Below are 20,641 nucleotides of genomic sequence, written 5' to 3'. Positions count from 1 at the left end.
TTCGAGCCAGTAGTAGAGTCTAGATCCGCCCGTAATGTGGCAACTGGAGTCCAGCACATACGAGTCTGGCGGAAGCGGGGTCTCTGCTTTGAGGATGCCGTAGTCAGTTGACTTCGATGGCAATGCCCAGCTCGATCTGCGTGGGTTGAAACTCTTCAGTTCGGATATCTGCATCAGCAAATACAAAAATGCCAAATTTGATGCACCTCACGCACTGGACGACTACGATGGCATCCAGCATAAGCATCTTGAAAGTTTCGACATTCAGACCGGCTGCCACACAGTACGTGTTGTTCAAAGGCCTGAATCAGCTACCGGCTTCTGGACTAGTCAATTTCTCGAGCGCTGCCAATGCAGTGCTTTTCGGGTGTGCGCTTTCCGACCAATTGCCGCTGTGGTACTGGATGAATATAAGAACGAAGGTCATGCTCTCGCGCTTGGTGGTGACCTCTATATTGAAATGGAATGATTCCAGCACGAAGCCTTCAGGCACGTCGATTTTGACGGTGTCGTTGAACCCTTCTCCACCACCGAACTGCATTTTGGCAATAAAGTCAGGAAAAACAAATGAGTCCTCATCGGGTACGCTCGAAGTTATATCACCAACCGAAGCCGTTTGATTGCGTCACACAATTTCTGACACCACAACCCTAATGCCTAGGACAGATACTTTTCCTTGTATATATTTCCCAAAACACACGAATGTGACTGTATTGAAAGACTTCATAGTTTAACTCGTTCGGTGCTGCGAGGAATTACCTGAACTCTGGAGTTGTGATGAGACAATGCGTCATTTCCTCATTTAGATTAGTTTGTGCATGTGGATGCGGGAGCACACCCCGAGACCTGAATTGTGTTTCTAGGCTATCCCCAATCAACACTATGCATGGTCCTAAACAGGAGACTTCACCTCTCCCTAGCAGAGTGTCCGTACGTATTGATTCCAAAATGTAAAGTCACGACCAAGAGCCTAAGAAGAATAAGCCATTCGTAAGATTAAGCGAGCTTTGCGAGTTCTTCGCGATTCATCATTCTCCGGTTTGAAAAATCGTGCAAACCTAAAATGTTCTGAGCCATCGTACATTGAGGTTCGCAGATGAGTTATTTACTGTGCTAAGTAACGCTGTCGGTTTTTCTATAACATCAAACGCGATGAATAACAGTAGCGGTAATAACGCTCCTATTGATCCTATACTTCTCAAAGACATTTTTAAATAAGCCGCTGAATTGCAGTAACTTATTTCTTATAAATCTGGAAAGAATGAGTGAATTTGGCTTATGTTCAAACATGATAGTGCTGCGTTAGGGGGGCTTGGATATCTTGTTTATTACAGGAATATTAGGGTTTATTCTAAATAGAAAAAATATCATTAGTTGCGTGTGTTCTTGTCCTTGATCATTTCTATCTGGATAGTGCTGGATATCCGCCAGAAGAATCAAGAATCATGATGCTTTTCGACTCTTAATTAGGGTTTACGAGCTATCTTCTTTTCGCAATGTTCTTACCTCTCTTAAGATTCGAAGTTTATTTAGCCCTCTGCCAATAATATCTTCTCGCAAATTCAAGACTCCTCAATCTGATGGTAACCCTTTTTTCAAAGCCATCTCAGGTCAGTCTGTCGCAGGACCCGAAGGCTTCAAAAATTAACTTTGAAGTCATCACCACATACCGACCTCATATTCCGATTACAGTTCAAGTTTGGTATTACTAATCTTATCATTGCAACTATAATTCTATTATCTACAAGGATTATCGATAGTTTATCATTAGCACTTAAATTCTATTCGGGGAGCTTATTGTTTTCCGCTTTCCTTTCCTTCTCCCAGGCATAGCAATTATCTCAGTCGACATAGAATCTCAAATTCCTGGTCACTAGGTTCATTGCTTAGTTATACTACTTCGCGGGCGATTGTTTAGTACTGTCGCCGATCACGCTTTGTTCCGATAGCTGCATGTTTTAGCCGACCTATTTTGGCCCACTTCGGCATTGGGTAGCCCAGGCGCTTCTTCTAAGCTTGCCATTTGTTCTTGGCCCTGTTTTGCCTAAAATCTGGCCTGAGAATCGCAACATATAAGAAATGTTGATCTTGATCCAGGCAGGCTCAAGACACACTTCGAACGCTTACTTGAGAAAGTGGAAATTCCCCTTCTGATGTCTATTTCGATGATAGGCTGGGGAACAACGCCTACTTCTGCTTAGCTGGAGAATACGTTGCTTTTGGTACTGGTCTGATAGACTCTGGCGAAGACCATCTTCTTGTAGTTGCCATAAAAGCCCTCCCCTCCCGCTTGGGGCCCACCGGTCGCGCCCCATCAGAACACACTAGTGGTTCTCATCGATCTCAGGCGATCTCCAAAATTCCGTTGAGGTTTTTCACACGATATATCTATTGAGAGGTTTCATGTGAACAAAAGAACTTTGCCCCGGCAAAGTACATCGTATCAATAGAGACATCCAACCCACTCTCAAAATCTACTATGACTGATCAGCTCATATCCTACTGTTCCTACTCCTAAAAGCGAGAAAACGGTGTTTGGCCCGCCGGATTTGGCTGGCGCGCCCCGCCATTTGAGGCGGCCTCGACACCTAGAGACACGAGTCTCTGGTAAGTACCGTGTACCTGCAGCGCAGCACGTGCACCCCCGCCCCACCTGGGATCCGTTTATACCGACTTCAACGCAACCCCAAAAGACAGGCTACTTTGTATCAATTCAGGCTCCGCGAGCTCTCAACATAAAATGTCTTCGTACGCCACCTGTTCTTGGGTTCTCGAACTCTCAGGTCGAGCACCCGTGCCGTTCGAGTTGTCGTTCCCGCTCACGAAAGCCCATCGACCCGCTCTTTAGCCTTGTTCTCTCCTTGTACCTCCACCATTTTCGGTCGCTTTGGACCAGTACCTGTAGTACAACCCAATCAATTTTATGCCCCAATGCCATCCAGAACGACAAATACTGACCGTGGTTTGGCAAATGTCCATGCCGACTTCCTCAGTCATGTAGCCGCGCTCAAGCAAGTAACCAACCGGCCGGCTCCGCTGTCGGTCGACCAACATGCCGCGCATCGGAAGAAGATGGAGGATGTCCGTTACATCAAGCCGAAGTATGCACTCGAAACGCAGATCAACATTAGTACCATACAGAGGAAATGGCAGAGGTCCGTTGCTACTCTAATATACTATCCCCCTTGCTCGGCTAAACTCACTCGACCCTAGGTATTGCGAAGAGATGAATTTTGGAGACTGGAAAGAGAAGATCAAGAGAATACACCGGACCCTGATGCAGGACTTCTTCCTCTGGGTCCTTGAGAAATCAGAGGGCATAATCAAGTCATGGGGTACATCACACGTATATATTCGCCAGTTCAGCAGCTGTACACCAACGTCACCGGAAGCTTCGTCGATCGAAATGACATGAAGGAAGTCTATAAGGTACGGACATGCCCTATCCACTTCCTTGCCCGGTGGAAACTGACTGCTAGAAGTACCATGCAATCGTTCTGATCCCTCGCTTTGGCCTGCGGGCACCCAACATCGATGGTAAACCGGTCCTGAACGTTGACTCGTTGCTGGCGATCCTTACTTTCAATATTGCGTTTGACACCGGCACCTTTCCGCTCGAGCTACAGCGTGTGAATTTGTCAGGCTGCTACATGGTTTTATGCTATACTGGAGCGCGGCCTGCTGAGCTGGTGAACAATGAGAAGAAGCGGCCCAAAGATGGCTCGTTCGAGAAGCTTTTTGGTTCGAAGGTCATCATGTCCAACAATGAAGACGGAGAGGCGACGGACGAAAGTTCAAGCAAGCTTGATTCGCTTCTCTGCAAAGAGACCATTGGACGAGACCGTCCGAAAGCCCTCTGTTACGAGGATATTCTCATGATGATCGTCCGCGACCCCGTGACGGGGCGATGTGTCCCGGCCATGTCCATCAAGTTTATCCATCACAAGGGATGTGATAACAAGCCAAAGCCGTATGTCAGATCCCGATCGCTCGTGGTTGTGCACGCTAATGGATTTAGGACTATCTTCTTCTTCACCCTTGCTAGAAAGGTGATCTTCTGTCCCATCTTACTCTTCCTCTCTATTGCGCTGTTTGATCACGCATTTGACGCGGAGTGCTTGGAGGATGCAAAGTCTCTGCTTGGAACGGAAGTTCCAAATGGTAGACAGTGCTTGCCGCTGCGATGGAAGAAGTCCAAGCTGAAAACACCGTTCTTTCGCCGGGTCGTCCGTGATGGCATCTTGTCTGAAGATGAGGCTATGTTCTATTCCACGCTTAAGGATAATATGAGTCGGCAGAGCCTAGAAGCGGGATTCGAGAAAGCTTGGACGCCTAGATTTGGACGGCGAGGTGCTGCTAACGCTGCTAATGGTAGGTTGCTCTTTTGGCGAGACGAAGGCGAGCATTAAGTTAACAGTCCTTTCCTAGGGAATGCACCGGATGCTGTTCGCGATCAGATGATGAGGCACGATCCTAAGTTCTACACGTTCCAAGACGCCTATCTTAACCAGATCGCCAACTTCGACCTTCAAAATGCCTTCCTCGAGGAGGAGATGGAAAACCAGCTGTTTCGAGTGTTCGCACACGTCGGCCTGACCCGGGATCGTCGCGCCACCAGAGACATGGTCCCCGCCGAGGTATGGGCAAACTTGCCGCCAGACCCAGAGATCACCGCTCCGGAAGAGCAGCGAGCGGAGCTCAAGCAGGGCCAGTATCAATTTCGAGGCCTGGAGAACGAGTCACAAATTCGAAAACTCACGGACACGATCAGAACCAAACGGGCGCAGCACGAGAAAAAGATCGTGGAGGAGTATCGGAGGTACTACTTCTATCACAGTCCGACCTGGGAACTGGAGAGGCAAGCACGGGGGGAACAGACACAAGAATATGCAGAACCAGCTGTTGATCTCCTCATCCCCGAGCGTGCGAGGCTAGCCGAGCTTCTGTGTCACCAACCGAAGGACCTGACTAACGAGCAGCTGTTCCAGCGAAGAGTCGAGGTTTTGGACTTGTACGTGGCCTTGTGCGGCAAAAGGGAGAAGCGCAAGTGCAACCCGCCAGCCCCCCCATACCGAAGTGCCTACTACAGGACTCGTCAGACATGAAGCCGGACCTGAAGCCGGATGCGAGCCCGCGCCTGACCCGTTTCCGCTCCTTATGGATACCAACCAGTGCCCCGAGTGTTTTGGAGATGAGCGACTGACGCCAGGGCAGCGAAAGTTCCGGTACTGTCGACCAACAAAAAGAAATGACCATTTCGATGACCAACACTTGCAGGGCAAGGAGCTTGCCGAACAGCTTCGTCAACGCATCCTATGTAATTCCTGCAAAGTGATGTTAGAGAGCGTGGATCATTTCAGGACCCATGTGCAGTTGGTCCACGGAATCAAGCTTCGGCCGTCCGATGAAGCCCAGAAGCGGCGGGCTCGAAAGCACAAGCTCCGGCGGTCACGACCGAAGACAGCCTAATCGGAATGCTTTCGCACATTGGCTTCCTGCGCGGCCCCCGCGCGCGCAGGAGGAGGGAGGGAGTACGTTGAGCTGGCCGTCGACCTGCACATACGTCACTCAATGGGCCGGGGTGGGTGGGACGGAAGAGAGAAGGAAAGGATAAGGCCCGGATAAATAGCATTTTATTGCATGGTAACTATACTTTGAATTAAGCAATACATTTCATGTGTCCTGATCTTTTAATCTCTTCTCTGCCCTGTCTCTGCGGATCTCACAGGTTAGTGAGCTCTAGGCTGTTAGTAGGCTGGCTTAATGGCTATGTTCAACGTCGGATCTTGTTACGAACCAAGAAACGATTGGCTGTACATGCGTCACCGGGATGGAATATCTGCCAAGCAACCGACCAATCACGAAAGGAGCGCTGGATCAGTCGGAAAAGCGTGATCCAGTGATCCTCACCAAAAGGGATCACGGTTGGGCAGCAAAGGAAGTAATTCCCATTTCCATATATACAGTCTTTACCATGATGGTTAGTCCAGATAGTCGGATCGCTCTCCAGCGATCAATGCTAAGTACAAGTCTTCACCACACTTTGGCTCACCTTTTGGCTAAGCATGATCTTCCAATCTCTTTTGCAGGATTAGCAGCAAGCACAGTCTACAGTACACACCTGACCAACTGATAACAGGAACCAACCATTGGCTCTATCCATTCGGTAAAGATAGGTCGATCGTTACAGATCTTAACCTATGCCTGTCAGGTGTTTCATTTGGGAAGGCGGTACCTGCGCATTCTCTTTTGAGGCAGGCGGTGAGCCGGTGTTCTCATTCGGGAAGGCGGTCACGGTACTTAGAAGGGGGGCGTTCTCTTGAGGCGGCGAGTCCGTGGCACAGAACGGGAACTCTCGCAGGGCGCAGAGCTTCGTCCGGATCATGTCAGGCGGGGTAGCCAGGCTGATCAGTTGGTTAGGTGTGTTGTCGTCATCAGTCTGTCCACTTTGGAAATGCCGGCATCCTCACCTCCGAGTGAGTTGACCGCCTTCCAAATGGGCCACCTGCTCACCGCCTGCCTCAAAAGCAAACGCCCACTTACCGTGACCGCCTTGCCAAACAAAGATACCCGCTTACCGCCTGCCTCGCAACAACAGGATTTAAAGTCCTACCTCGGCAGGCTCCAGAAACATACCTCGGTACCTTAAAAGGCCTTATAGGTAATTAACTAACACACCGCCTTCCCATTACCGCTTTCCCACCGCCTTCCAAACATGAAACTTCCCCACCGCCTTTCAACAATAACCCTCTTCACCAGTCCGAACGCCCACTACTTCCTAAAGTGGAAGTTTCACTCACTCCTTTCCGCAAAGGAGACGCAAGCTCACCGCCATTTCGCTCACCGCCTGCCCGTTAGCTCAGTGGTGTGTCGTCACGGCCGTGTTCCGTGCAATTGACGTCGGTCATTACTTAAGGGACTAACACCGGGCTCCGGGGATGGTTGACCGGAACATTTACATGCACACCTACACGACATCAATAACTATTCTGATCTTAGTTACAGTTAACCAAGGTATCTACCTCGCTGTTGGGGGAAGGCCGCACATGGACCCTGGCCGCCTTCTCAAATGAAACGACCGCTCACCACCTGCCCCAATGTTAAAGCAGGCCCTTGCTTAGTCACCAAATGCTAAGGTTTATTGATTGGCTAAAGCAGCTGACCGTTGTTTGGGAGCCGGAATTGACGTCCGGCTAAAGCTGCCTCAGTCACACTACCACTTTCCTTAAACCACTCATGCAAAGAAACCTCTGGATTTGGCTCCACGAACGAGCAGAGTGTATGGCCCTTTCATGGGCTTTAGAAGTAGGGGTATATGAGAGCCAGACTGTAAGAAGGATGGGTGGCCATAATCATCCAGGCTTTTACCGTGGCACATGCGGAGAAGGGTCGAGGGCTTTCAGCTCGGAATAGTATAAGAACGGGCACGCAGATTGTGTTTATCGATAACACTCTTCAACACCCGTCTGGTAATAATGACGGACCAGCATTTACCAAAGAAGCGAGATAGGACAAGCGAAAACTTTGCAAAGTCTAGAGAGAGAATATTATCAGACGCTGCGATAGGATAAGCCGCCAGTATGAAGCTGACATTTATATCTTGATACGCCGGAATCAACAACATTATGAATATAGTTCGAAAGACGCTGCTTGGTGGCCACCATCGAAGATTGAGCTAGTACGTACTTGAACCATGGTATTCAAGCCTTGTTACTAATGTCTGAAAGGAAAAGCTATATCCCGTTGTTAGAAGAAGGAGACCTTTAGATTTCTGCAACGGAAGCCAAGCTACGGAGATTCATCATTCACCTCCCGAGATTGAATCTAGAACAACCGGTGGTAATTCATGCCTTAATAGTAGCCGAAACCCATGAGAGAATTAGGAGGAGCTTTGAAACGTTGAGTCCCGTAGGAGTGTTAGCTGGGGCCCGTGTAGTACAAGGCCCGCCTACGCCTAACTGGCTGAGCCTGAGACTAGCCGCCCATAGTGAAGCCAAGTCTAAGAAGCTTTCGAAGTCGATGGCTCGCCATCAGAGGCTGCCTAAACGCACATGGCAGGACCAAAAGTAGCGTAATAGTAATATGCAATATTGGAGTAGTGTAGTTCTATTTGCAATTTTCAGTTAGCTGTCTGGCCTCCCAATACTAAGGTAGTGTGATGGTTAGCTGGTCTTCCCTTGTGATTTCGGATTTGGGTCTCTGCACTAGGGTGACCCCGTGATTACTGTCTCTGATGTAGACCTCGTCAAAAACATTTCGAGGGCTGGTATCTCCCGCCCTCCGCCCGGCCCTCCGCCCTCAGAGGGCGGCTCGCGGGCGGCCCTTATCCGCCCTCATTTGCATAAAAAAAGTTGACCATTCCTCATTTAGATGTATAATCCTGCTGATTCATTCTATTTAATTACTGTTTTTTAAGCCTGTTCCTGTTTGTAGTTTATTATCTATGGTATCACTATTTAATTCTTATGAAATTACAAGAAATTTAGTTGTATTATAATAAAGCATAGTAGGTAATGATTATATTACAGGTTTTGAATCTTGAAAAGTAAATGGTAGAGGGTGAATAGAAAGGAGATGATTTTTGAATATATTAATTGTACATGGTTGGGTTAGATATATATATTTACAACGTCATGTTGGTAGGAATAACAAGAATATTAAACATATCTCATAAAGTCTTAATTCTTTACCTGATATTATGTAATTTTACTTTATATAACTACTTATCGGGGGGTGAACCCCCCAATATGTGTCTAATCATACTATATTTACTAACAAAAGGGCCCCCATAATATTCTTTGAACTAAAAGCATCACTAAATTTGAGGGGATACACAAGTCAGCGAAAAATTAAGGGCAGATTGGCGATCTAAGGGCGGCCCCCATATTTTTGAGGGCCGTTTGGGGGCCGCCCTTAATCAGCCCTTAATAAATAACTAATCAAAGGAAAATTAATAGGTTAAAGTGGGTCAATAGGTGATATGTTCGATAATGGTCAAGCTGCATCGGAAAGCTACTTAAGCTAGTCAATAATTCTGTTCACCAGAGCTTATGGGCTTTCTTAGTAGGTACCTTCTCCAAAAACCAGTCACTTTTCCCTTTTCTAATCATGCTTTACTAGCGATCATCTAATTAACAATGTCCCAAATATCCCAGTTCTCAGATATCTATTCTTCATCGATATATGATGGTGACCCTGTTGATGCTCTTCTATCTTTTTCGAATGATCAATTCCCAACGCCTGATATTTCTGGAAGCTAGCACACACTTGAATCCGCATTAAATCCCGATTTTCTCACTCCAATTACTCCACCCTTGATTCCTGCTTCACTTCAGCGTGTTGGTCCTAGTCGATCACTAGCATATATCCTATACTCCGAAATGTCAAAGGATGACTTCGTCGCTTGGTGGTTAGAGACTAAGTTTAGGAAGAGGAAAAGACTTAATTAGGGTGGTAACCGTACAGCGGTATGCTAGGAGCAATTTAACCAAGTTGCCAACGCCAAAACTGGCAAACTAGGGGTAAAGTGTCGCCAATGCCAGAAAGTCCTTAATCATCCAGCAAGCGGGCGGTATGGAACAATTGCCCTTAATCGGCACTTAGCTAGTCTAACCTGTCGTAAATCTACTAGCCAGAAGGCTAATATCAAGGGATTACTCATAAATATAGTATATATCAGTTAGGATATATAGCCTAATATTATACTAATCATTCTCTTTTATAATAGGCACAGAACGCATTAAATACAATAAAAGTCTTTACGCAAGAAGCATAGGAGCAGAAGCTTCTACGATTAATCACCTTATCACGTCTTCCCTTCTAATTTATTGAACATCCAGAGTTCCGTGACGTTATTACCTTTACCCGACTTGCCCCTACATAACCCTATATCCCTTCAGCAAAAACAATACGATCTCGGCTACAAGGGTACGTCTAAGAGCAGCAATAATCTATCCTTCAGAAGCTTCCTCCAAACGCAAAGCTTTCACTAGCACTAGACTACTGGACATCTCCCTTTCAACAGGCTTTTATAGCCGTTACTAGCTACTTCCTAGACTAACACTAGCAATATCAAGAGGTGCTTCTTAGATTTGAACCTTTATCTAGATCCTATTCTGGTGTGAATCTAAGTGATGTGGTTTTAAAGCTTCTCCGATAGCATACAATCACAGATCGAGTGCTTATAGTGACAACTGATAATGTATCAAACAACAACACGTTAATGTTAAGTATACAAGAATTATTACAGTCACTTAAGCTAAATAATGGTTCTACGATCGTTCGAGTTCCTTGCATTGCCTATGTGATTCAGCTTAGCTTAAATGATCTTCTTAGGAAGTTAAAGGTAATTCCAAAGAATGAAAATGCGGAGATAGATTAGTCCGACGAACGATTCCGTTCTCTTCGTGCAAGGCAACAAAGAAGAGAGATTATTAATATACTTAATAAGGTATGCCCCTACTTTCTTACCTTATTAATAATACTAACTCTTATATAGGTCCGAAACCTTGCTATCTATATCAACGTAAGCCCGTAATGGCGCGAGTCATTCTATAACCTTTAGAAGGAAGAACCAAAGCTTATTCCTATCCAGGATGTTCGAACTCGCTAGAATTCGACGTTTTTGATGCTCCGACGTGCTAAACGGCTTTAATTAACCTTTAATGACTTTTATTCGCAGTATAATCAGGACCACTTTGCATTAAGTTAAGAGGAGTGGCGACAGATTGAGTATCTTCTCTAGATAACCCAGCCTTTCTTCAAATTCACCACTCTTCTTTCTAAAACTAAGGATGTTAGTATTCACCTAGTCTTCAGCATCTATAACAAGCTCTTTAATCATCTTGAAAAATCAATAAGTGCGTTAAGACGGAAGAAAGTTACTTAGAAGCAGCTTATACTTTCTTCTCTCGAGGCCGCAAAGAGAAAGCTTTCAACTTATTATAGTATAACGGATACAATTGATGGCAATCTCTATACCATTGGCACGATACTTTCGCCGCAACAAGTCTTTAAAGGAAAGGACTAGGATGATCTAGATAATAACTAGCGTGCAATCTACCGAGCAAGTCTTAAGGATTACTTTCAATCCTATAAGCGACGCCATGCCAATACACAATCAATATCTAAAGCTTAATCACCCACTATCGCTATCTCAGAGCTTAAGATAGAGTGTGGAGCGGAAGAGTCCCAGCCCTTAGCATCTACTGAATTCGATGAGCTTAAGGAGTATCTTGATAGTGGTAAGTTAATAATATCTCACTTATTAGAGCCTTTACTAACTTATATTCTAGGTATTGTACGAACTCCTGTCTGTATGTTCTGGAAAGATCACTAGTATCAATTTCTAGCTCTTACAAACCTTGCACGCGACGTGCTTTCGATCCCTGCAACAGGAGCAGGTGTTAAGCGACTCTTTAACTCTGCCCGAGGTGTCTATCACTACCGGAGAGGCTCGCTAAAACCATCAACAATTCAAGATCTAATGATGTTCATGTGTACATCAAAGTTTGAGATTGAAGAAGGTCAACGAGCTCTAATCAACGAATATCTCTTACATAAAGAGGTACAGGCTAACCAGGAGGCGAAAGATCTAAATACTCCATACCTTAAGCCAATCAGTGACAACGAGGAAATTGATGATGCAGAATTAGTTATTATTGGAATATAGACCAATGCTACATAGAAAGGTCTATTCTTATATTCAACATATAAGATCAGCATTGCATTGATCACGTGACCAATTTGGGGCCTTCTATCAAAATGATATTTTGACCACTTCTGATTCTGGTCCGCGGCCCTCACCCGAAAGATAGGCGGGACCATTTTCCTTCAGAGGTAAATGGTCCGCCTTCAGGCATGAATGGTCCGTTCCTTCGGAGGTGCTTTCGGGCATATCTTGCCCGCGGACTTCGACCATGGTCTTCGAACCTCGATGAACAGACTTCGACCCTCAGTCCCCTCTAGGATAGGCGGACCACTTTCCCTTAAGGATAAAATGGTCCACCTTTGGGTATGCATAACCTGATACTGCGGGGAAGCTTTCGGGGTGGCTGAAACCATCGATCCTTGACATCATTCTTTTGGCTTTTCTTCGGTTCCCTTCTTTGCCACCTTTATTATGTTGCTGCCTAGTATTTGTATGACATTCTAGACATCATTTCTAGGCTATTCTAGCCTATAAATATGTCCTTCTTTTCTAGCAGAAAGAATCAAGTTAGTTCTACTTTCCAAAAAGTCATCTCTACATTCTTCCTTTAATCCTCAGGACTGTGGTTCTGCCTTCGTTTAGGCTATATCTGCTTATAGTCTATCCTACGACCTTTGACTTTCTACCTTTGTCTGGCACCGACTGACCCAGCCGGATTAAGGTTGATCCCACGGACTTAAGGGGCCACGATCTGCTTCGTGGTAGCTTTCCTCTTATATCCCAACAGTTATTGATACTACGCAGATTGCAGTTATCATAGCTCAATCACAACAACAACAACCCTCGTCCATAGGGCCAGAAAATGGAGAGCATGAAGAGGGCGAGCCTGACTTACCAAACACACAACTTCGGCATTCAGGAAGGGTTCGAAAGCGCTCAAGGTTTTTAGAAGGATATAAGAGTTGATTTTATAGTATCTAGCCCTAGAAACAGTATGAAACAGCATGAATTTAAAGCAATTATTTGATTATTTTAACACGCTTTCCCTAGTCATGACAATCTATACTAAAGGACCTAGCTGTATATCAAATACCTAAGATTACAGTCAAAACTAGCATAATTTATGCAACTATAGAGCTTTCTATGTTTGTCATGTTTGTCGGCCCTCGAAATATTCCGTGGGCGGCCCTCAGAGGGCGGCTCGCGGGCGGTTCCGAGGTCTACTCTGATGAGAACCATATGTTCGAATCCGGTTTCCACTTACATAGGTTCCAGGGGTTCCTACGCACATCTTAGGTGAATGGCTGCACCACATCGTCTTCTCAAAATGGGACCATCGCCCAAGACTGTGCCAATGGAAGGCGCCCACTCACCGCCGTTCCCCATGAACAAGTCTACCGCCTTCCCAAAAAGAACTCCCACCGCCTGTCCGGAAAGAGATGGCGGCTCACCGCCTGCCTCGAAAGAAAATATTTAGTTACCATGACCGCTTTCCTAACATAGAACACCAACAACTACCCACAGGACATGCTTACCCTCGTAACCGCTTCCCAAATGAAGAATATCTGCTCACCGCCTGCCAGTAAAAGGCGGTCATGGTGCGGAGGTGTTTTCGGAGTATCAGCGGTCACGGTGGGCAGTTCGGGGAGTGGGTATTCTATATTAGGAAAGCGGTCATAGTAACTACTCCTACAGTAACTTGCAAAATCGGCTTCCCTACTCTCCATGTAACATAAATTTTGAGCACAGACGCAACAGCCAAATCTGACGCCCCACAGTGCGCATCAAGTCTCCATTTGTACTCTGCCCAGTCATCACTTTGGAGGAATGCTGACAGCAATTGTATAAGCAGAACGTCGCACTTAAACAGTACCCAGAGATACAAACTGACGTCGGAAATGGCTGACTTATCTAGATATGTTATTCCCACCACAATATCGAATAGGTACCGCCGTAGTCTTGCTAGGTACTACCGAGTGGATCCATCGCAGTGGCAGAGCATCCGACCTTACATATATCCCCCATTTCCACCATTAAAACAATCATTCCCTGACAATATCAAGCACGGCATTTGATGATCTCGGATATAGTTGAATTAGGACCGCGTTGCTTCAGCAGCCGTGTCATGACTAACCAAACCAATCCCGTCCCGATGCGGAGGAAGGTGAATGGTGTGGTGTCTGGCTCGGCACCCGTGATTCCGCGGCTGTGTCGCTGTAACGGGCTTCATTCTAGAAGCTTCGACAACCACTGGGCTGAAACAAACTGACACCAGTGGGTGGGGCACGCAGCGACCATGCGGCGACTACAAGCTAAGCCAAGCCTCTCCGGCCATGTGGACGTTAAGGCCAAGAGCCGCAAAACTGCCCCGCTACTCTAAGGTTCATGTCTATCAGGCATCACGTCGATCGCGCAGTGACAGTAATGGCACCAAATCTTGCGCTCGCTATCCGCGACCAGATTCGGGACATGATTCACGGTGGGTTCAAAAATGCTGAGATTGCGCGTACTGTCTGTTGCAGCGTAGCGTTTCTTATTTACGGTCAACTTCCATTTGAAGTCGTAGTGGATGTAGGTCTGTTCATCGTAAGCTCTGTCCTCGCTCCAGTCAGCTAATTGTAGTCGCAGTAAGGCGCCTCGGCGTGGTCGATCTTGATGAGAAGAAACGGCGTCGCAGCTGCTTTCGGCATCGAGGACTTGGGATGTTTCGGTGCATGATCGCTCGCTCTGGGTCTCGATCGCATTCGTCGACTCGCGAATATTCTGCTTCGTAATCCGATTCTGAAAAGGAGTCGTACGGATCTAAACGCGGGTTTGGCAGGGCTTTAGTGATAGTCAGTTGGCGAAGGATGATACTCGCGCATTTGCCTTGAGAATACGGTCGTGGAATACACGTGTCGGTGGGTAGAGCAGCTGTCAACCGTGGTGTTCGCGAGAATAGCCTGTTTGCGGCTCAACCAGATCTACATATTAGTCCGTGCACGACTTCGTCACGTGGCAGTCGCATTCGCCAAGGCGTTGCCGGATCCTATCACGCGCTGGGGCCAATACTTTGGCTCCGCGACATGTTTTTGAACTTTCATAAACCCCAAAGCCGGAGCAAACAGACAGAGCCGTCGATTGCATCCGACAACGATATCCTGTGTCGCGATTCACGTTCCATACCGAGCGCAACAACGGGCTGTAGGGATCAAGCGCACGTACGGAGTACGTTCCGCCGACTCTTGGCCCTACCAAGTTTTGCCCGCAATGGCGGCGCCACGATATCTCGTGAATTTCGATTGGCGCCAGAGCCGCCATAGGCCGATGCGCTTCGCTTTTCAGGCCCGCGATAAACCTCGCCAGTCTGACATCAATTTCATCGAGATCTTTTCCGCAACTACGAACGAGTCCGTCCCTGGTTGAGTGCTCGCCGAGATCATGGCTGGCGCTTCACGTATGAAGGAGCGGGTGAAACAATTGTTCAGACGTGGAGGCATAGATCCGGCGAAGTCGAAGACGCCGGATGGCTCCCCAAAATCTGGCGCAGTCTCCTCGTTAGCGAACACATCACAAGATATTTAACAGCGATGAAGCTCTCCCTTTCTCGTGCTGACAAGCTCTAGCAGATGTTCCGTCCCCCCTGAGCAAGCCGCTCCATCGACCACAGCAGTCCTAGCCATCCGGCGATTGACTGCAGGTGCCTCCGCCTCGCTCCCTACGGCCGTGCCTCCTACGTCCGACACGGCATTCCACACCTCTTCAAACAATATTAGCGGCGAGGCTGCGACAGAGATATCCCAGAAAGCGACAAGCGAAAAAGCGGCAGGCAACGCAGAGGACTTGGCCACAGACGGTTCTCTCTGGGACAGAGCATATGATGATCTTAAGGGCGAAAAAGACAAAGAGCCTAACCTCATTGACGTATATGAGGATCTTTTGTCTAGGGTGCTCATCGGAGGTAAGGCTTCGATCTATCCAAACCACTTTGCCAATACTGACTGGAGGCAACACAGCCCCGTCGAAAACACCACCATCTCCGCAAGAGAGAGACGACGCCAGCGATGTCAAGAATTTAACTCCTCAGCACGATGCAATCGCACGCCGTGAGAAGCTGAGGCAAATAACGGAGCTTGGTCTGAAACATATGGAAGATAAGAATGTCAGTACAACACTGTTGGGACACAAGATTGTCCTGCAAGATGTCGTGGCAAACGTCGCCGGGGCTGTGGGATGGGCCGAAGACTACATCAAGGATGCTGTCAAGGACCTACCGTACGCGTCCATCATTGTGGCTGGCGTCTCTCTTGTCCTTCCACTCCTAAAGAACCCGCCCGCAGTCGAAGCTGCCAATCAGGACGGGTTCACATACGTTACCTCCCAGATGCGCTACTACGTCGCGATGGAGTCGCTGCTGTTACCCGAGCATATGAAAGCCGACCTGAAGGCCGATCTTACGGACCGTCTTATCGATCTGTACAAACTTATCATTGACTTTCAGGTGCGGAGCGTCATACGGTTCTATCGGAGTCGAACCAAGAACTTTTTTAGAGGGACTATCAACTACGACGGCTGGGACAAGAAGATCCAGAACATCAAGGAGAACGACGCTGCTCTTGTGCAGAAGTTCGAGACAGCTATGTCTGGCACCGGTCTCGACATCTCTAGAAGTAGTCTCCAGGAGTTACGGAAACTTGCCCAGGAAGCAAGTAAACAGCGCGCAAGCCTTAGCAGCCTGATTCGCATCTCTCAAGAGCAGCTGAGCGTTTTGCAGAGAATCGACCAACATATCACGGATCCCCAGGACCAAATCTGTCTGCAGCATCTCCGAACCACTAACCCCCGCGACGACAAGGACCGTATTGAGAAGGATAAAGGCGGCCTGCTCAAAGACTCGTACCGCTGGATTCTCGACAACGACGATTTCAGACACTGGCGCAAGGACCCAAAGAGCCGTCTGCTCTGGGTCAAGGGTGATCCTGGCAAGGGCAAGACAATGCTCCTATGCGGAATCATTGATGAGTTGACAAAGTCGACCAACACTGCGGCCGTCTCTTTCTTCTTCTGCCAGGCTACCGATGTGCGTATCAACAACGCCACGGCTGTCCTGCGAGGCCTACTTTACCTGCTTGTGAAGCAGCAGCGATCTCTCATCTCCTATGTACGCGAAAGCTATGACGATTCCGGAAAGCAGCTCTTTGAGGACGCAAATGCATGGATGGCCTTGTCGAAGATCTTCACCAACATTGTCAACGACGAGCGTCTACAGAGCACTTACCTGGTTATCGATGCGCTCGACGAGTGCACCAGAGACCTGAGCCTGCTTCTTGACCTCCTTGTCCAGAAGTCATCCGTATGCCCGCGCGTCAAGTGGATCGTCTCTAGTCGCAACTGGCCGAGCATCGAGAAGGATCTTGACACCGCTACGCAGAGAGTAGACCTGCGACTTGAGCTGAATGAGAATTCCGTCTCCGCAGCTGTTACAATATACGTCCGGTTCAAGGTTGAGAGGTTAGCGAAGCGAAATAACTACAGCAAGGATACGCAGGACGCAGTCGAGCGCTACTTGTCTGTCAACGCACACGGCACCTTCCTCTGGGTGGCCCTGGTCTGCCAGGAACTCGCCACTACCCCGGGATGGAAGGCACAAAAGAAGCTGACGGTGTGTCCGCCAGGGCTCGATGCACTCTACGGACGGATGATGGACCAGATCTGCAAATCCGAAGATGCTGCGCTTTGCAAAGACATACTCGCCATCCTCTCGGTCGTGTACCGGCCTATCACACTGGATGAGCTAACGGCCCTCGTCGATATGCCTGACGGTGTCTCTGGCAATTACGAAGCTCTAGCAGAGATTGTAGGGTTTTGCGGCTCTTTTCTGACACTTCGCGAACGTACTATACTATATCTTTCGTCCATCAGTCCGCAAAAGACTATTTGCTCAAACAGACCCGTGAGGAGATCTTCCCTTCTGGGATAGAAGACATACACCGTACCATCTTCTCACGATCCCTTCGAGTCATGAGGGAAACATTGCGACGCGACATCTACAACCTTGGCGCTCCCGGATTTCCTATCGACCAAGTCACACAACCCAATCCAGATCCATTAGCTACGGCCCGGTACTCGTGCGTCTATTGGATTGACCATATGCGGGACTGTGATCCCAGCAAGAACGCGAAGGACCTCCAGGATTGTAGCTTGATCGATAGCTTTCTACGCCAGAAATATCTCCACTGGCTCGAGGCTCTTAGCCTGCTAAGAAGCATGTCAGAAGGAGTAGCTTCTATGTTGAGGCTTGAGGGTTTGCTTCAGGTTAGCTTTCACTGGCGCGATTTGGGAGCTATGTTAATATTTCGTTAGGCAGGAGAAGAAATATCACCTCTTATCGACCGAGCCCGAGATGCTAGTCGATTTATCCGATATCATAAGTGGGCAATCGAGAATAGCCCTCTTCAAGTATACGCTTCAGCACTTGTATTCAGCCCGGCCCGCAGTATAACAAGGTATCAGTTTAAAAAGGAGGAGCCAGAATGGATCATTAGAAAACCAGCTATTGCAGATGATTGGAGCGCATGCCTACAAACGCTTGAGGGCCATAGCGACACGGTCTGGTCGGTGGCCTGGTCGCACGATGCGGCGCGGCTCGCGTCGGCGTCGGCCGATAAGACGGTCAAAATCTGGGATCGGGCGACGGGCCAGTGCCTGTCGACGCTCTATGTCGGTCGAACTCCTCATTATCTTCAATTCGATGCATCTAGCTTTGACCTTTTGCATACCGAGCGTGGCACATTCGACTTACGAACCGTCGTAATTTCTACAGTCTTAGACCCTGCCTCTCCCAATCGTTTCTCTCCACTCGCCGTTGGATATGGCTTGAGCAGCAACCATGACTGGATCACATATCAAGGACAAAAACTCCTGTGGCTGCCGCCCGAGCATCGGGCATCATGTTCAGCTATATCCGGAACGGTTGTGTCAATAGGCTGTTCTTCAGGCCGCATCTTAATCCTGACACTCTTAGACAGCAATCCGATTTCGTAGCGAAGGTAGTCTTATCGTTGACATCTTGGCTTCTATTCTAAGTTCTCTTTCTCTATTTTTCTTTTCATAGCGTGTAACGGGAAGGGTGTGGGAGGACGGGTAAATTTATAGCCCTCTTGTAGGACCAAGATCCTAACCGAGGAAGCTTCTCGAATCGTCTTGTATATGCTCTTACAAATCGCAGTCGCCAGATCACGTTCGCTATTGTGTTGACCACAATATGGCTAGGTCAGATCATTATCCTATACTGTACCAGGAATACGCCCGTTCCGACTAATCTCATAGCAACAAGCTCGCGCATACGGGGTGAACGGACAGATAAAGAATGCGGTTGAGTTGCTAAACATGTGGTCAGTGAGCCAGGGGACGCTTGCGGAAGAGCACTCAGTCCAATTGGCATCACAGCGTGCCTTCACGTATGTATCGGAAGTACTGTAGTAAGTCATCATGGTATTTCCGACGCTAGCTCGTATCTATAGGTACTATTTAGTACTGTGACACTTACATAGTGTACAGTGCTGTTGGCGCTCTTGGTCGATGACTCAGTAAGTACATAACGAGGCCAAATGCGCACTGTGGGGCGTCAATTTTGGATGTGGGGTTTGTGCTCAGAGTTTATCTTTTATGTAGGTCAGGGAAGCCGATTCTGCAAGTCACTGCTAAACGTATTTTCTATTACGGGCGGTTGTCACGGGTAAAGAAGATGGATGGTGCAATGTTACTCAACAGGTCATGTTTACTCCTTACTTACAGGCTCTATTTCGTGGTTACAGACAAGCCAATTGAAAAGACGTAGCTCGAAAAGCTACACAACGAATGAGCAGTGTCGTCGTGAAGATGTCTTCATAACGCGGATCCATGTATCAGATCCACAACTTAGTCAGCTCATAGCTTAACGCCGTGACAGCGGTGAGCGTTTACCCTCGGGACAGGCGATCGAGTGTTCCGTTTGGGAAGGCGGTGGGCATGTCCATTGAGTGGGACCCTGTCCCCCACCGCTCTCCCAAACTAAACTATCACTCACCGCCTGCCCTAATAAGACAGCTGTTACGAACAAGGTCACCTGTAGTTATTGTGATGTGAGGAGCAGCTACTCCTGCAGAGAAACCTCCATATCTGGCTCCATGTACGGGGTAGAGTGTATATTCGCTAACTGGGTCCTTAAAAAGCCTTGGAGGCAGGGGTATATGAGATCCACATAATGAGCAGTTCCAGCCGCAGGAAGCTAGTGCAGGGATACGAGAGCCAGATTTGGCGCCTACAGCTGTCTGATGCAACATGACCATGCCATGTGCTTGGAAAGTCCAGAAAGCTCGCTCAAAGCTTTGTCATAGTTCGCACCAGATGTGGCTTGGGTACTGTAGCTGAGAAGTAGGAACACTGAGTCCCTCTTCGTTCATGGAGCCAGATCTGGAGGATTCTCTGCAGGGGTAGCTACTTCTCTCCACCTAAATCCTTACCAGGTCCCCAGTAGTGCAGGATATAAGCGCCATATCTGGCTTACGCATATAAAGACGCACCAGTCAGGTATTAGTGGTAACCTGCGGATCTTGGCAGTGATTGGTCAACGGTGCGGGGTGTCAAGAGAGCAAGGTATCACGCCGGCTAGTCCTAATTGAGAAGGTTGATGCACCCCCCCTGACTGTGATCATCACGGGCACAACTGGCACCTCCAAAAATGGCTCCTTGACTACCCTGGCATGATACTGTAACGTCGCATGGTGATCACATCTTGCATTCAACCTCCAGAAATGGCTCCCTTGGCTATCCTTGCAATGATGCTTTAGGTCTAGCGTGCTATGGCACGCATGTCGATCGTCTCTTGGCAACAGGAGCCGTTTCTGGAGGAAGAGGGCCACTAGCACCAGAAGCTACTGGCAGCTACAATAACGAAGAGCTGTTTCCGGACGACAGGGAGCCGTTTCTCGAGGAAGGTAAAATAGACTGTTACCAGGCTTGTTTTGAGCA

General features: G+C 47.9%; 5 protein-coding genes across 5 annotated transcripts; 3 read left to right on the top strand and 2 right to left on the bottom strand.

Moving 5' to 3' along the window:
• Positions 1-307: 307 nt before the first annotated feature.
• N7477_001557 (uncharacterized protein) lies at positions 308-541 on the bottom strand (the record flags this gene model as incomplete). The annotated part of the gene is made up of 1 exon (XM_056963220.1): positions 308-541. The coding sequence occupies one exon, from the start codon at positions 539-541 to the stop codon at positions 308-310; it is 234 nt and encodes a 77-aa protein (XP_056826139.1).
• A 2,390-nt stretch (positions 542-2,931) lies between these two features.
• N7477_001556 (FluG domain-containing protein) lies at positions 2,932-5,469 on the top strand (the record flags this gene model as incomplete). The annotated part of the gene is made up of 7 exons (XM_056963219.1): positions 2,932-3,155; positions 3,214-3,298; positions 3,367-3,429; positions 3,483-3,970; positions 4,019-4,371; positions 4,429-5,011; positions 5,100-5,469. 7 exons carry the CDS (start codon positions 2,932-2,934, stop codon positions 5,467-5,469), a joined length of 2,166 nt encoding a protein of 721 aa, XP_056826138.1.
• Positions 5,470-6,193: 724 nt separating this feature from the next.
• Positions 6,194-6,689, bottom strand: N7477_001555 (uncharacterized protein; the record flags this gene model as incomplete). The annotated part of the gene is made up of 2 exons (XM_056963218.1): positions 6,194-6,404; positions 6,679-6,689. The coding sequence occupies 2 exons, from the start codon at positions 6,687-6,689 to the stop codon at positions 6,194-6,196; spliced, it is 222 nt and encodes a 73-aa protein (XP_056826137.1).
• Positions 6,690-9,137: 2,448 nt separating this feature from the next.
• N7477_001554 (uncharacterized protein) lies at positions 9,138-11,566 on the top strand (the record flags this gene model as incomplete). The annotated part of the gene is given in 11 exon segments (XM_056963217.1): positions 9,138-9,197; positions 9,261-9,398; positions 9,477-9,668; positions 9,840-9,927; positions 10,173-10,345; positions 10,382-10,450; positions 10,499-10,525; positions 10,745-10,879; positions 10,895-11,008; positions 11,162-11,243; positions 11,352-11,566. Coding segments are annotated over 11 exon segments (1,293 nt in total), but the record flags the coding sequence as incomplete, so codon positions are not given.
• Positions 11,567-14,899: 3,333 nt separating this feature from the next.
• On the top strand, positions 14,900-18,673 carry N7477_001553 (NACHT-domain-containing protein; the record flags this gene model as incomplete). Its single annotated transcript, XM_056963216.1, has 5 exons — positions 14,900-15,039; positions 15,256-15,590; positions 15,646-17,486; positions 17,552-17,944; positions 17,993-18,673. The coding sequence occupies 5 exons, from the start codon at positions 14,900-14,902 to the stop codon at positions 18,671-18,673; spliced, it is 3,390 nt and encodes a 1,129-aa protein (XP_056826135.1).
• Positions 18,674-20,641: the final 1,968 nt, after the last annotated feature.

Source organism: Penicillium maclennaniae, assembly GCF_028827695.1.
Source record: "Penicillium maclennaniae strain IBT 15551 chromosome Unknown utg000002l:1.0-2354659.0:1.0-2356205.0, whole genome shotgun sequence".
Classification (NCBI taxonomy): Eukaryota; Fungi; Ascomycota; class Eurotiomycetes; order Eurotiales; family Aspergillaceae; genus Penicillium; species Penicillium maclennaniae.
The sequence above is the reverse complement of the archived record's forward strand: the minus strand, read 5'-3'. Positions and strand labels throughout refer to the sequence as shown.